This window comes from Oncorhynchus kisutch, linkage group LG10 (assembly GCF_002021735.2).
Source record: "Oncorhynchus kisutch isolate 150728-3 linkage group LG10, Okis_V2, whole genome shotgun sequence".
In the NCBI taxonomy this organism is placed as follows: Eukaryota; Metazoa; Chordata; class Actinopteri; order Salmoniformes; family Salmonidae; genus Oncorhynchus; species Oncorhynchus kisutch.
In genome coordinates, this window is record NC_034183.2 from 29,111,856 (window position 1) to 29,126,515 (window position 14,660).

The window sequence follows — 14,660 nt, forward strand, 5'->3', positions numbered from 1 at the left end:
TGGAGGGAGAGGGAGAGCCAGCCTGGCTCCACAGAGACAGACCTGCCGCAGGCTGTCACTCACTGACTGATATGCTATACAACCATTTGACTGGGGAATGAACTGGCCTGAAAGTATAGGGTACTGCCCCATGGAGAGCCAGTGTAGCTGTGTCTAGAGCCAGTGTAGCTGTGTAACATTGAGGATACTCACATAGTCCCATTCCCTTTAGGCAGGCCCAGGGCATTGACGGACGGGCTTGTGGGCGTGGCTGGCAGGACGGAGGCCAGGAAGCCAGCAGGTGATTGGGGCATGGAAGTGAAGGGGGAAGAGCTGCTGGAGTGGCCGGGGGAGAAGGGGGGAGTCGAGGAGATGGGTGGAGGAGGGGGTGGGGGAAAGTCTTGGCTGGGGCCTGATGGAGAAGACATGCTGCTGCTGAGGAAGGGAGGGGGTGGAGGAGGGAAGGAGGGAGAGGACGGGGACTGAGACCTGATGCTGCTGCCCTTAGTGAAGGGAGGCAGGGTGACCCTGGTGAAGGGTTTGTGTGAGGTGGGTGGGGAGAGGGGTGAGGGAAGGCTGGATCCAGAGGAGCCAGAGGACTGGGTGACGTAGCCCCCCACAGGAACTGTCCCCCCGGGGCTCTGGGCAGCAATGAACTGCTTGGGCCGGGCGTAGTTGAATGTGCTAGTCTGCATGGCGCTGCTCTCCAGCTCCTGGAAGGAGGGAGGAGGGGGAAGAGGAGGAGAGGGCGGAGAGGACACTTCCTGGGGCTGCTGCAGCAGAAGTGGGACTTCCTGCTCTTGCTCCTGCTGCTGGATCCAATTGGCTGCTTCTTGCTGTTCCAATAGAATCTGATCGTGCAGCTGCTTCAACTGTTCTATGTTCCTAAAAGGAAAGTTGATACATAGGCATCATCAGTAACATGACTGCTGGACAGTGGGGTCACTTTGAATAATCATGCCAAACAGTCATTACATTTTTTTTTTAAACACTATTGCAGAACAAAACTGGACAAAGTTTTTAAAAGTTTGTGAGCTAAATGAAAGCAGGAACACACACCAGTAGATCAGAAGCATTCCGTACAGGCCTTCTTTTTTCCCCGGACCAATGGAATCCCTACAGTAAAGGCCTAGACTCCATACTGTGTCCACGTATTTTGTGTCAGGGTCAGTATAAATGCCCAAAGAGCCTAACAGTAGTGGTTTTCCTTCCCCAGGTCACCAATCAGAACATAGCACACATACCCCTGTAACACTCAACATCCTCTCAACATCACTAGAACGCTGGAGGGGATGAGATAACGCTGCTAAGGTTACAGGCACGTTGTAAAAATTTTACAAAAGCATGCGGCTGTAATCCATTTTGACCTTGACTGACACAATACCCTATTACCCATCTCTCACTCTCTAGTTACACAACCACGGTTGACAAATTAAAGAGGTTGTGATTGTAAAAACAGCAATCACAGAGAATGAGCCTCCCAGTCGTGCCGAGACATTGCTCTAATGTTACGGATGCGTTGTGAGGATGTTACTGTCAGTGGTTGAAAACCACACACAGAGCTATCGGGATGACTTCAGCACTGGGCCATCCAAGGGCCTCACTCAGGAATTACACTGGAGCTTTTTACACCAGCCTGGAATTGATAGCCTGTCAGGCCTGAGTTGAGAGGGTTCAGTGTACCATGAGGTGTGGTTAATTCAGCTAGCCAACCTTGCCACGGTGTGTGTGTGTGTGTGTGTGTGTGTGTGTGTGTGTGTGTGTGTGTGTGTGTGTGTGTGTGTGTGTGTGTGTGTGTGTGTGTGTGTGTGTGTGTGTGTGTAAAGTGCTGATTAGTGATGTTCTGGGGAGGAAACCTCTGCATAGTGAGTCTACCAGTCATTACATAAAGACTTAAAAGGCCAGCCTGTCGACAGCCACGTACAATTTTAAATTAAATTAAACATATTCATTTTGTTTGGCATATTTTAACATCTCAACCAATGCCTTTTAGCATAGGAGTCCTGTATTTTTTTCAAATATGGTTCAAAACCCGGAAGTGAATATTAGCAAAAACATTGCCACATTTTCAGTACTAATTCTGTATAAATTTGAAAATTACAAGACTGTAAAATGTTTTTTCTGATATCTATTTCTTGGTGTGACAGTTAAAGGGTTAAACTGCAGTGCGATGAAACAAAATAAACACAAACACACATCTCTGTCATGTCTTGTTTTCAGGGGTGAATCCTAATTATGCAGCATTGTATTCTGTCATAGAGGTATGGCCAGCTGAGGATTTCACACACAGAGCCCTCCTACACTGTCAAATCACGACTGGCCTGGTCAGGGATCAGTTGGCTGGGGAAACGAAGGCTCTCAAGGAGGTTCCTGATCCTAGAGGGGGTGGATGACATGACTGGACTGGAATAAAGAAAGAGGGGCTAGTAAACTAGACTCATTCTATGTCCACTGCTTGCTTTGAATGTGTTCATTTATAATGGGGAAATATTTGATTTGGGTCTGGGGGCTTGTAATGGGAATGTACAGTGGGAACTTCAGAACACATATGACATGGTTGAGTTATCTTCTCAGGGTAGCAGAAGGGGTCTTGGGGAAATCTATAACACCCCAATGTTAGAAACCTTAATGTTAAGGCCCAGTCTGTGACTGGTAGTGGGTCCATCAGAAAACCTGGATAGAAGAGTCTAGCTACAGCTACATGCCTTGTCATCAGGACTTCACTAGGACACAATTCTCAGAATCTGTTTCAGATGCTGAATAACCAGGACATTTTTCATTTCTGTCTGAGGTTCCAGGGGATAAGTCCCCCATTCCCCAGCCTCCGCTCTCTCTCAAAAAATATGAAGAGCACAACAAAGGTAATGAACATTTTACAGTAAAATGACAGAACTGACAGTGAAAATACCATGAGACAGATATCCCACATGATTTGAGATCAGTCACATGCTCCCCTCATTAGTAGCATAGCAACAGTAGTACTCCAGGCCCAAATAAACACTCATTATTCGAATCACTCCAACCTGTCATAACCTGTGTGATGGTGTGGACTATTGTACATGAAAAAATAGCATGTGAAATAGCTAAATGAAATGATGCAGTGTCTACTTTCCCTATATGTTTCTCTTAATACCCCAGCGATGTCGGACATCCAAGCCTCCACCAAAAGAGCGCTTTCACAGGAATTGTTTGGCAGCTCCTGAGAGCGGCAGCCCTGGCCTCCACTCCTCCGTGGCGCTTTCTGTCCTTTTTTGGCTGCGTTCTCTCAGCGCAAGGCAGAAGCTCTTCGCCTCGCCCGCCCGCCCGCTCACTCGCTCAAGCAGAGTGGAAACGCGCTTTATTTCCTCAGCGCCTTGTCTTTCTCTCTCCTTCACTGCCAGCCTTCGTGTGTGAGTTGCGCATGAAATGATTTCAATGACAAACCGTTTGCCCGCGTGCCTGCATTTTTGTAATAACCCACCTGATGGTTTCTAGCCTGCCTGGTATATTTTAGAGACTGTTAGGAGCCCAGTTTGAGTATACTAAATATATCTGAAAAGTTGTCCTGGTGTTTTTACTCCTGCCTCTGGAATTTTTCTGAGTATGTTTGGGAGGCAGAGTGGATGTTGGCCAGCTGTGACCGACTGACATCATCTTCTTGCCTTAAAAGGTGTTCCTTCTTTATATAGAACAGCTACTTCCAAACAAACATCGCAGCTCATTATTCCCCAAAACAACTGATGTGCACCCCTCTCTCCTTCTCCCTCTCTCTCTCCCAGCATGGTCAATCAATTCCACATTTAGTACAGTCTAATTCCCCTTGCTTATTTTACAAAAGGGCACTCACATGATTAAGATTCATTTGTCCTTCTTTCCGCATAATGACTAACTTTCCAATTGTATTTTACGTTATGAAATCTGACATGTCAATTTCATTTGAATTTTTCCACTCAATTGAATTACCATTTTGTCAGATAGAATCATCTTAAATATTCTGAAACTCTAAAACAGCCCATAAACTTCAGATCTTTTTATGGTTGTCAGTGAGAGGGTCAGACTGTGTAATATTGTAGCTGCATCAGTGGTTTTATTGTGCCTGGTCTGTCTGACAAAAGGAGTGGGCCACCTTGGCTGACACCATGGCCCTGACCAGACCAGCCTCCAGCCAGCTCTACCCAGCCAACATCCACTTACGAAATGACTTCCGAAAACTATTTCATCTCTCTCAATCAAGCCTTTTCTCTACTGATTCAGAACAGGGATTGTCTATTAGGCTTGAATGAGCCAACAGACAAATCATTGGGATAATAAAGTATCTCTTGACTTGATTTAGTCACCAACTCTGGGAACAAAGAGAGGAGCCTTCCGCCTAATCAACAACTCTTAAAAAGAGATTTAAAAGAGGTGGAGGTTCATTCTAGCATATAGCATTCACTTATAGCCATACAGCCTTTTAATTTACAGTACTTTCACATCTCCACATAAATCCTCCCATTGTTTAGTCTGAAAAAGGGCATTTTCTTATAGCTGTTCAGAACAGCCTGTTCTATAGATGCCAGTTTGACTCTCTTGGGGACAAGAAACAAAACTTACATTATTTAGAACTTATAAAAGGTTTGTGAACAAAGTTAGTGCTTGGTAAAACAAAATAAAAACGTTTTATCTCTCATGTGAGCAGCTAAAGAAATGACAGAAACTGCTGAAAAGGCTGGAGTTAATTCCTTTTTTTCTTCCATTCCTCTGAGAGTCTGTTCCTATCTGTCTTGCGGTGCAGTGGGGCCTTGCAGGGAGGGAGAGAGGGAGCCGTCCTGCACTCCATCTCCATGCCAACGGCCTAGTGTTGTGCTTTACCGAGTTGAGCCAACTGGCCCACACAACTCTCAGTTCCAGTGTGAAAAAACTGCAGAACTCTGCCCTGTCATTTCAGACTGTAACAGTACATTACCGTTAAATCTCTCTCTTCCTTTCTCCTCTCTCTTTCCCTCCATTTAGAGGTCCAAATAGGCCAGGCTGTTAAATGTTCTCTCTCTCTCGTCTTGAAAAATACTTTGAGTTGGCCTGGTTCCTGGTGTAAATGATTTAACATGGAACACAATGAAAGAGAACTTTAGAAGAAACATTTGATTGACAAACCATTCTTCACATTACCCTCATAGTAAAATGTAAATTATAAAGGATTCTGGTGGTGCTTTAACTTTCCAGTTTCTACATGGGAACATTAGCAGCATCGCTGAGCTTAATGGGGTCAGGCACAGCTTGTCTGAGTGAAAGTTAATTGAATCGGTCTTTTAGAACACCATGTAGCAAGCTGAAACAGACCATGTTGTAGCAGTCAGAAAGAGCAAACTGAAACAGACCATGTTGTAGCAGTCAGAAAGAGCAAACTGAAACAGACCATGTTGTAGCAGTCAGAAAGAGCAAGCTGAAACAGACCATGTTGTAGCAGTCAGAAAGAGCAAGCTGAAACAGACCATGTTGTAGCAGTCAGAAAGAGCCTGCTGAAACAGACAATGTTGTAGCAGTCAGAAAGAACAAGCTGAAACAGACCATGTTGTATCAGTCAGAAAGAGCCAGCTGAAACAGAAACAACCCATGCCAACAGTCAGCTACAGAGGGTTTCCAATCTGTGATCGCCACCGGCTGCCTCTCCTCCGTAGACTCCAAACATACTGTCTTTAATCAATGCTCTCTCTAATCAACATGTCTATAATGGTCATCTTTACACACAGTCGCTTGTTTGTGCTTCCTGGACAATGATGGCCTCGGGTCCATACAGACAGGCGGTTCTACAATTAGACTGACTAACATTACCACAAGCAAGCTGTGAGCCATCGCTGGGTTTTACGACCTAACTTGTTCGGGTGCGAGGAAGGGGAGCTTGTCTTTGATTGGCCACTGGTTTGTTGACTAGGAGAAGGAGAGAAGGGAGAGGGTTTATGGGATTCCGCCAGCAGCACTCACTAACCACAGGAAGTGACCATGGGAGGACAGGAAGTAGTTGAGTGTAAACAGCCAATAAGGAGGGGGTTCCTTCTATAAACAACAACAAGAGGCTAAGCTTCCTTCTGCATGATGTGTACATACAAGCCAGCCATGTGTAAGTGAAAAGCTGTTGATCCACTCAAATGTCTGAACAACAGGTTTACATTTTCCCACAATGGAAGTAAAGAAAGTTTGACTTATATTAGTGTTTGTCTGTGAGTACAGCAGTGAAAGCTCCTCAGAGGAGGAAGGGGAGAACCATCATCCTCAGTGAATCTCATAAAAATAAAAATGGTAAAACATTGAAAAAGTTAACCTTTTTAGATAAAACTATACTAAATATATTCACACCACCAAATAATTGATTAAAACACACTGTTTTGCAATGACAGTCTAGAGTAGGCTCAACAGGGTAGCATCATGTGGTAGCCGGAGGACAGTTAGCTTACATCCTCCTCTTGGTACATTGACTATGTCATGACTGTCCTGTGGGGATCCAAATAGGTCAGATCAACTTTGCAATAAATAACTTCAATCAGAGCCTCTCTCACCCACAGCTCACTTTTTATTTTTTTCTCCCCAATTTCGTGGTATCCAATTGGTAGTTACAGTCTTGTCTCATCGCTGCAACTCCCGTACGGACTCAGGAGAGGCAAAGGTCGAGAGCCGTGCGTCCTCCCGAAACACAACCCAACCAAGCCGCACTGCTTCCTGACACAATGCCCACTTAACCCGGAAGCCAGCCACACCAATGTGTCGGGGGAAACACCATACACCTGGCGACTGTGTCAGCGTGCACTTCGCCCTGCCCACCACAGGAGTCGCTAGTGCACGATGGGACAAGGCCATCCCTGCCGGCCAAACCCTCCCCTAACCCGGACGATGCTGGGCCAATTGTGCGCTGCCCCATGGGTCTCCCGGTCACGGCTGGCTGCAACAGAGCCTGGACTCGAACCCAGAATCTCTAGTGGCATTGCGATGCAGTGCCTTAGGTCACTGGGAAGCCCGCAGCTCACTTTTAAAGTGGATTAAACTTTGAAGCTCAACACGAGGTAAAGACGATAAAGTCAACTCCCGGACAATCACTGGTACGGCTGATTAGCTGTCCTAAGTAAAGTATCTAGAAAAATGTATTTAAGTGGGACCATTCCATTACTCTGTTCAAATCATCATATTATGCTACTCTCATCACCCCACTGGGAACCATCGACACAGCTGGCTAGACTATCTTCAAAGAAGCATCTTCCAGAGCAAATGGAATTAGAATAAAATCTGTAGTTCTGTTCAGGACTACACAATAAATCACCGGATGCCGGACGCCTGCCGGATACCGAACGACTGCAGAAAAGAACAACAGTAAAAGACGGGTGGGGACCTCTTTTCAGAGCCTTACAAACATGTCACGAAAAGGCCCAAACAACCCCCTTTCCAAGAAGGCCCAGTTAGGAGAGATACATGGCAAACCAAGGCATTTCCACGTAAATAGATTAATGATTTCTTACTCCAAGCGGGCGGCGGTTTGTGCACAAAGTATAAGTGAGAGTAGTTTCTAAATGTACCACCGTTAAGTGTTTCTGTCCCTCTCTCTCTTTCTCGCCCTCTCCATGTCTTTTGTAACAAGCAGCCATATCGTTGTCAGTCCGCTAGGGACCTGTTTCTAATGTATTAAGTGTGTATGTTTATTCTGTGTTATCAAGGAGTGGCAGGTAGCCTAGTGGATAGAGCATTGGACCATTAACCGAAAGGTTGCTGGATCAAATCCCCAAACTGACAAGGTTCAAATCTGTCCTTCTTCCCTTGAGCAAGGCACTGTTCCCTGGGTGCCGAAGACATGGATGTCGATTATGGCAGCCCTCCACAACTTTCTGATTCAGAGGGTTTGGGTTAAATGCAGAAGATGCATTCAGTTGTACAACTGACTAGGTACCCCCATTTAGCTAGCTAAACCAATTTGTGTAGTACTGAACCATAAGCAAGGCTAGGGTTTTTGCAGATGCAAGGAGGTTACGACTGTTCAGAATGATATAATTAATAAGTTGACTGTTATGGATGTAATATGTAAAGACCTTTAGAGTTTAATTTGGGAGATGATAACTTTAAAGAACCGCTCTTGTGGTGCCCCAAATCCTAATGAATTGTTACATGATTCATTTAATTTAATCGGGTAACAATTAAACATAGTTAGTTGATTAGATAAATAACAGTCATCCGATTAATGAAAGTAAAGTCACGACAACTGCAATACATAACCTCTTGGTTCCATAGACTTACACGGTAACTATGACAACTTCCAATCTATCAGAGCTCTTGCAGCATGAACTGACATGTTGCCCACCCAAACAAAGGATCAGAGAATAACTCTAGTAATGAAAGCATGAGCTACAGCTAGCTAGCACTGCAGTGCCTAAAATGTGGTGAGTAGTTGACTTAAAGAGAAAGACAATAGTTGAACAGTTTTCAACAAATTAATTTCTTAAAAAATGAAGAAGCAAGAGAGATATATATATAGAGAGAGATTTTGTCTTTTTTTTTTTTGTTACTCAAACACCCAGCTCAAACAGAAGGATGCTATGTTAGCTAGCTGGCTATGACTATCCAACACAACACTGGAACTCGTCAAATTCAAGGTAATCTTTTGGTTTTATTAATTTATTTCCACTGAGGCCCCGCGGGTGTAACTGCTTAACTGGGTTTACTAACACATTAGTTCTATTACCTATTTTGACTAGGACGTTACTTTAGCTAATATGGGGACAACGATGTGGGCTGTGTGTAGCGGTTATGGTTTGGCTTGGAAATATTTTTTTGCCTGGTCACATACAGCTGATGTGTCCACAAACGAAGGGAAATGGTGAGAGGAGACTGCATAGAGGCTACAATGAAGACAACATGGCTGCTATGAAAGTGAACTGTCTTTATGTGTGATTAGGGGTCTATTCATTCCGCTGATTCTGATCGAAAACATTTCTTAAACAGAAGCAAACAAAACATGGATAAGAGTTCCTGAATTTGTCCAATAGAAACTCTCGTTTGCAACTGTTGGACTAATGATCACACCTTAGATAAGCTAGATGCAGGCAAGAGTGTGTGAGGCCGTATTGGATGTGTCACTGTCTGTCCATGTGTCACTGTCTGTCATCTCAAATGTTTCTCTCGACCTTTGTGCACCTACATTGTAAACTTTCATTCATAGGCTAGGTTGTAGCAACCTCGTGATGAGTACAGGGAAAATGTCAGTATCATGTAGTAGCCTAAACCTATCGATGTTACATTGACCTGGGTGAATGGAATATGAATGACAGTCATCCAACATGCTGTAATAGAAATAAGGCCATGCTCATGAAAAAAATAAATGGTCCTCCCTCATCATAAACGTCACTGACCACCACTTGAGTACAGTATCTGTCCGTGTCATTGTTTAACCACACGTCACTGTGACAGCTTCTAAAATGCATGTCCTTGTCAAACAGGAATTATTTATACCCAAGCAAGCTAGCCGAGCTCCAGCATCACACCTCCAAAACAAACACAGCCCCTATGTGTGTGTCCTACCATGGAAATACACCTCAAGGTCGTAACACAACAACATGCCCGAGCCAAGAGTTTATCAGAACAGATCCAGGGACGCATGATGAAATCAATGGGAGTATGGGAAAATACCAGACTCCCACTGCAATCACATCGACAAATACACCTCTCCCTGTCACCTCCCCCAAGCATGACCAGACATACAGTACAGTATGATCAGTGGTGCATGTTGTCTCTCTGTGCCTGACAGCACCTGTTTCACACTTCCCTCACCTGTGTTATACAGTATTACCGTGCCCCCATTACATCACTGTTACAGTGCGTCAACCTGCAACTTGACCAATGACAGAAAGTGTCTGGTCTGTCACTCTGTCTGACATGCCGACTGATACAACGAACGTCAGACTGTGACTAATTGACTTAGTATCTGACTGACTGGCTACGACATGATTGATTGACTGTAAGGAAATTGTGAATTCATTTGACGTGTCGCTCAGAGACACACACCTATCAGGCTGAGTGTAGATCAGAATAATGTCATGTTTGTGTGAGATCAGACTGCAAGAGGAGGAGTAGAGGGGAGGCATGCAATACTTACACATGTTTAAACACATGCACAAACAGGTACAATACCCAAGGCTTTACAAGTGACAGGAAGTGTAGATATGGGCCAAAATCCCCATGATCCAGTTGTTAATGATGATCTCTATCGCTGCAGAATAATGTCGACCCTGTGGTATCTGTATGTACCCTAGCAAAGTAACAGGTCATTATACACACAGTTATACATCGACTTTGTTCACCAAAGATCTCGAATAACAACAATGAGCTCTTTTTTTAGGCAAGTTGACATCCATTTGAAGTTCTATGGTAAGTTTACGGTAAGGGGCTGCATTAACAGCTTACATGATTCCAGTATACAAACAACCCCAGCAAGATAGCCGAATGTTTATGTTTGACATCATCACATCAGATCGCCGGATGAGATAAACCAGTGAGCGTGATAAACTTCCATCAACAAATTCATGAGAAGCCCTCAAACTGAGGGTTATAGTAAAAAAGCAGGTTCATTGAGTTAGCCAGCTAACTTGTCTAAATGTTCAGACATAACTTTGTATATATTTTTTTTTTGAAAGATAAGCTTCAAATGAGCATGGTCTCTTTAACTCAACAACACATATCGGAGTTTTGTTTTGTTTTTACTCATTGAACTTGCTTTGTAGTATACCCCTCAGGTGTGTGCACACAAACCACACCAAACTAAACACACGCAGAGACAGTACACACATGTAGGCCTACACATGCGCACAAGCTCTACCTGAAATTAGCACTTTGGATCACGTTTTTAAGGAAACACCTCAAACATCTCCGCCCCGTCCATCTGAGGGCAAGCGAGCTGATATAATACAGGTAAATTGACGAAATTGACGAAATTGCAAACTAACGTGCTTTTGACACTAGAGCCGCTTTAACGCCAGCCAAAAATAGAGCCCTTAATCAGATCCGTTTCCACACGAAGGAGCATGTAGGTCAAACCTCCAGTCAGGTTTAGAACCAGAGTTAACCCATTTACCTGAACCACATCACAGGCTGACTCAACACCATGCAGTCCCACTCTGAGAACCTCATTCACCCCACACACACCCTAACCTCTCAACACACACAAAACTCATATACAACCTAACCTCTCAACACACACAAAACTCATATACAACCTAACTCCTCAAACACACAAGACTCATACAACTCTCCCTAATCCCTACCCCCCTGGTTTGGCTGAGTGCTCCTCCTCAGTAGAGAGCTTCCCAACTTTCCATGGACATTTCATAACCCCCTTGATTCAGCTCCTAGCTCAGATCCTTTGAGGTGCTTTATTGGCAGAAGTAGTCCCTGACATTTTTCATATAGACAACAAAGGAAAACAGAAAAGCCCTTTTTTTTAATCAACTTCCATTCCTTGTCTCTTTCCTTGTCCCACTTCAATTTCTCTCTGTCTTTGTTCTCCTAGACTTCCAAACGTATTTTCAACCTCTCCATCTTCCTCTCTTTCACCTCCCTCTGTCTGTACCCTACCACCTCCCCCTCTTTATGGTTCTAATTGCACACACTCCATATAAAACACAACCAGACTATTTTATCCCCCCCCCCCCCTTTAAACGCTGCACAGAGCATGTGGCTCATTCCAACTAGACTAACAGTTCAGGGCTGCTCCAGCTCCAATCAACCCCTTCTTTATGTCTCTCCCTCTCTCTCTCCGTCCATCTCTCTCTCTCTCATCTGTGGAGACATTTCACATATATAATAGAATAACAGGTGTGGAGTACAGAGAATGAACAGTGAGCTCTCTATCTCTCCCCCTCCCCTGTCTCTCTCTATCTCTCTCCCTCTCCCCTGTCTCTCTCTATCTCTCTCCCTCTCCCCTGTCTCTCTCTATCTCTCTCCCTCCCCTGTCTCTCTCTATCTCTCTCCCTCCCATGTCTCTCTCTCTCTCCCTCCCCTGTCTCTCTCTCTCTCTCCCTCCCCTGTCTCCCTCGCTCTCTCTCCCTCCCCTGTCTCTCTCTCTCTCTCTCCCCTCCCCTGTCTCTCTCTCTCTCTCTCCCCCTGTCTCTCTCTCTCTCTCTCTCTCCCTCCCCTGTCTCTCTATCTCTCTCTCTCCCTCCCCTGTCTCTCTATCTCTCTCTCTCCCTCCCCTGTCTCTCTCTCTCTCTATCCCCCTCCCCTGTCTCTCTATCATCCTCCCGCCTCCCTGTCTGCTCCTATATCTCTCTCCTCTCCCCCTCCCCTGTCTCTCTCTATCTCTCTCCCCCTCCCCTGTCTCTCTCTATCTCTCTCCCCCTCCCCTGTCTCTCTCTATCTCTCTCCCCCTCCACTGTCTCTCTCTATCTCTCTCCCCCTCCACTGTCTCTCTCTATCTCTCCCCCCTCCCCGTCTCTCTCTATCTCTCCTCCCTTCTCTCTTCTCTCTCCCCTCCCCTGTCTCTCTCTATCTCTCTCCCTCCCCTGTCTCTCTCTCTCTCTTCTCTCTCCCCCTCCCCTGTCTCCTCTCTCTCCCTCTCTCTCTCCCCCTTCCCTCTCTCTATCTCTCTCCCTCTCCCCTGTCTCTCTCTCTCTCCTCTCTCTCCCTCCCCTGTCTCTCTCTCTCTCTCTCTCTCCCCTCCTCCGTCTCTCCTCTATTCTCTCTCTCTCTCTTCTCTCTCTCTCTCCTCCCCTGTCTCTCTCTCTCTCTCCTCCCCTGTCTCTCTCTATCTCTCTCCCTCCCCTGTCTCCCTCTCTCTCTCTCTCCCTCCCTCTCTCTCCCTCCCCTGTCTCCCTCTCTCTCTCTCCCTCCCCTGTCTCCCTCTCTCTCTCTCTCCCTCCCCTGTCTCCCTCTCTCTCTCTCCCTCCCCTGTCTCCCTCTTTCTGTCCGGTGAGACGGAGTGTTTATCTTTATCGCAGGAAGGCTCAAGACATTCTTCCTGGGATTGGAATGGGAAAGACAATCGCCATCAAGCGGGGATTAGCAGCAGGAGTGGAGAGGAAGAAGGAGAAAGAGGAGGCGAGCCAGAGAAAGAGAGAGGAAGGGAGGGGGTAGAAACCAGAGAACCCAGTGAAGGACCTGGTACTACTGTTCCTTCCTGACGGACACTATTGCGCTAACTAATCCAGCAGACCCCAAAAGTGGCACCACACAACTGGCCTATATAAGCGTACCTAGTCTTTCACCACTAACACACCACGGACACAACCCACAATAAAGCAATAGGCACTGGACTACTGTCATCCCTACATCAACTCACACTACATCTCCTTGCAAACTCACAGACCCTACCACCCTTAGTAAAGCAGTCATTTGCCTGCAGCCCTCCTCTTCAGACAAACCACTTCCCAGAGCGTTCAGTGATTGAATGGGCTTCTATCTCTGCCTCTCTGTGTCCTATAAACCACACATCCATACTCCAACACATGCTTTTAACATTAACTGGGTGAGCGGCTGGCAAAGCAGACAGAAATAAAGGAAAAGCATTCCTGGCTCTGCTTCTCTATCATTTGTGTCTCTCCTTATTCTGCACTCCCTCATTCCCTCTCTCATTTCAACCCTTCGGTTTGAATGGTTTTTCCAGAAGATTTTGGGATTTTAATCCCATCTGTTTTAGCTCGTGAAGTTTTACTACAATGGCAACACTGTATTTCATTAAAGCAGTGAGGTAAGCACGAAGCAACAGTGGCTGTGCTAATGTGGTGTGTGCTCATTGTTCTCTCTCTAATGATCTGAACATGACAGAGAGTTAATGAAAAGCATCTTGCTCGTTGCTGCTCACCCTCTCCTGTCTTCCCCTCTTCCTTCTCTCCCTTCTCTCTCTCTCCATAAACAATTACTTCCACCGAAGTGAGTAAAAAAAACAACATATTTTTGTTTTAAAAGGTTGTTAGTACCTTCAGTGATGCGGTCCAGGTGAGTGTGTCTGTCTGCGCCTCAGGTAGTCCCCAGGAGGTGTGTGTGTGTGTGTGTGGTTGTTTCTGTGCCGGTCTGCCAGGTAGCAGAGCAGCATATATAGAGCAGCCAGCAGCCAGACAGTGACAGACTCAGCCTCCCTCCCTCCCTCTCTCTCTCTCTCTCTCTCTCTCTCTCTAACTGCGTGAGTCAGCCAGAGCCTGTCTGAGAACCACCTCTTTCACAATAAAAGCTTGGCAACATGGGCCACTGATCGAGAACTTCCCTTTCAGAGCCGGACTCCAAGAATAACAACAACTATGTTTGAGTCAGAAACAAGAGACTGAAAGTGAGAGAGAAAGAGAGAGATTGCGAAAGAATGCGACAGCTCAAGGTAGACTCCCAGATCGTATTACATTCGGGTACCTGACTTATGTTTATCATATTGTTATTTCGGACTAAGATCTGATGTATAATGTTCCCACTGATTCATGGGAAATTAAGTTCCTGAATCGGAGAAGAAATTCATCAAACATGTTCTTCTCTCTTCCTCAGATAAGATACAATAGGAAGGGAATCTCCGTTGTAAAGTCTCTATTGTGACTTTATACTGGCAGGAAATAGAATCCATATTATGCTCTGTGTACTATAGTTGTCATGGGTGGCACACAGAAACAGCCTCTGCTGTGCTTTTCATATGTTTACAGAGCAGAGTTTGCATTATCTACATGCCAGCCACATAACAACCAAGTAGTCTGCGCTTTCTATAACTGACAACCATG

The 14,660-nt window shown here is 45.5% G+C and overlaps 1 protein-coding gene across 13 annotated transcripts in view; it reads right to left on the reverse strand.

The window, feature by feature from the left end:
- LOC109898014 (palladin) overlaps nucleotides 1-14,660 on the reverse strand; it is a 118,953-nt gene that overhangs the window by 14,875 nt on the left and 89,418 nt on the right. For 10 of the 13 annotated variants that reach the window (XM_031833450.1, XM_031833452.1, XM_031833456.1 and 7 more), the window contains one exon: nucleotides 193-864. In XM_031833450.1, coding sequence (XP_031689310.1) covers nucleotides 193-864 — 672 coding nt within the window. Of the gene's footprint in view, nucleotides 1-192; nucleotides 865-13,880; nucleotides 14,071-14,660 lie in introns of those variants that run through there. The other 3 variants (XM_031833462.1, XM_031833460.1, XM_031833461.1) reach the window with 3 other exon arrangements.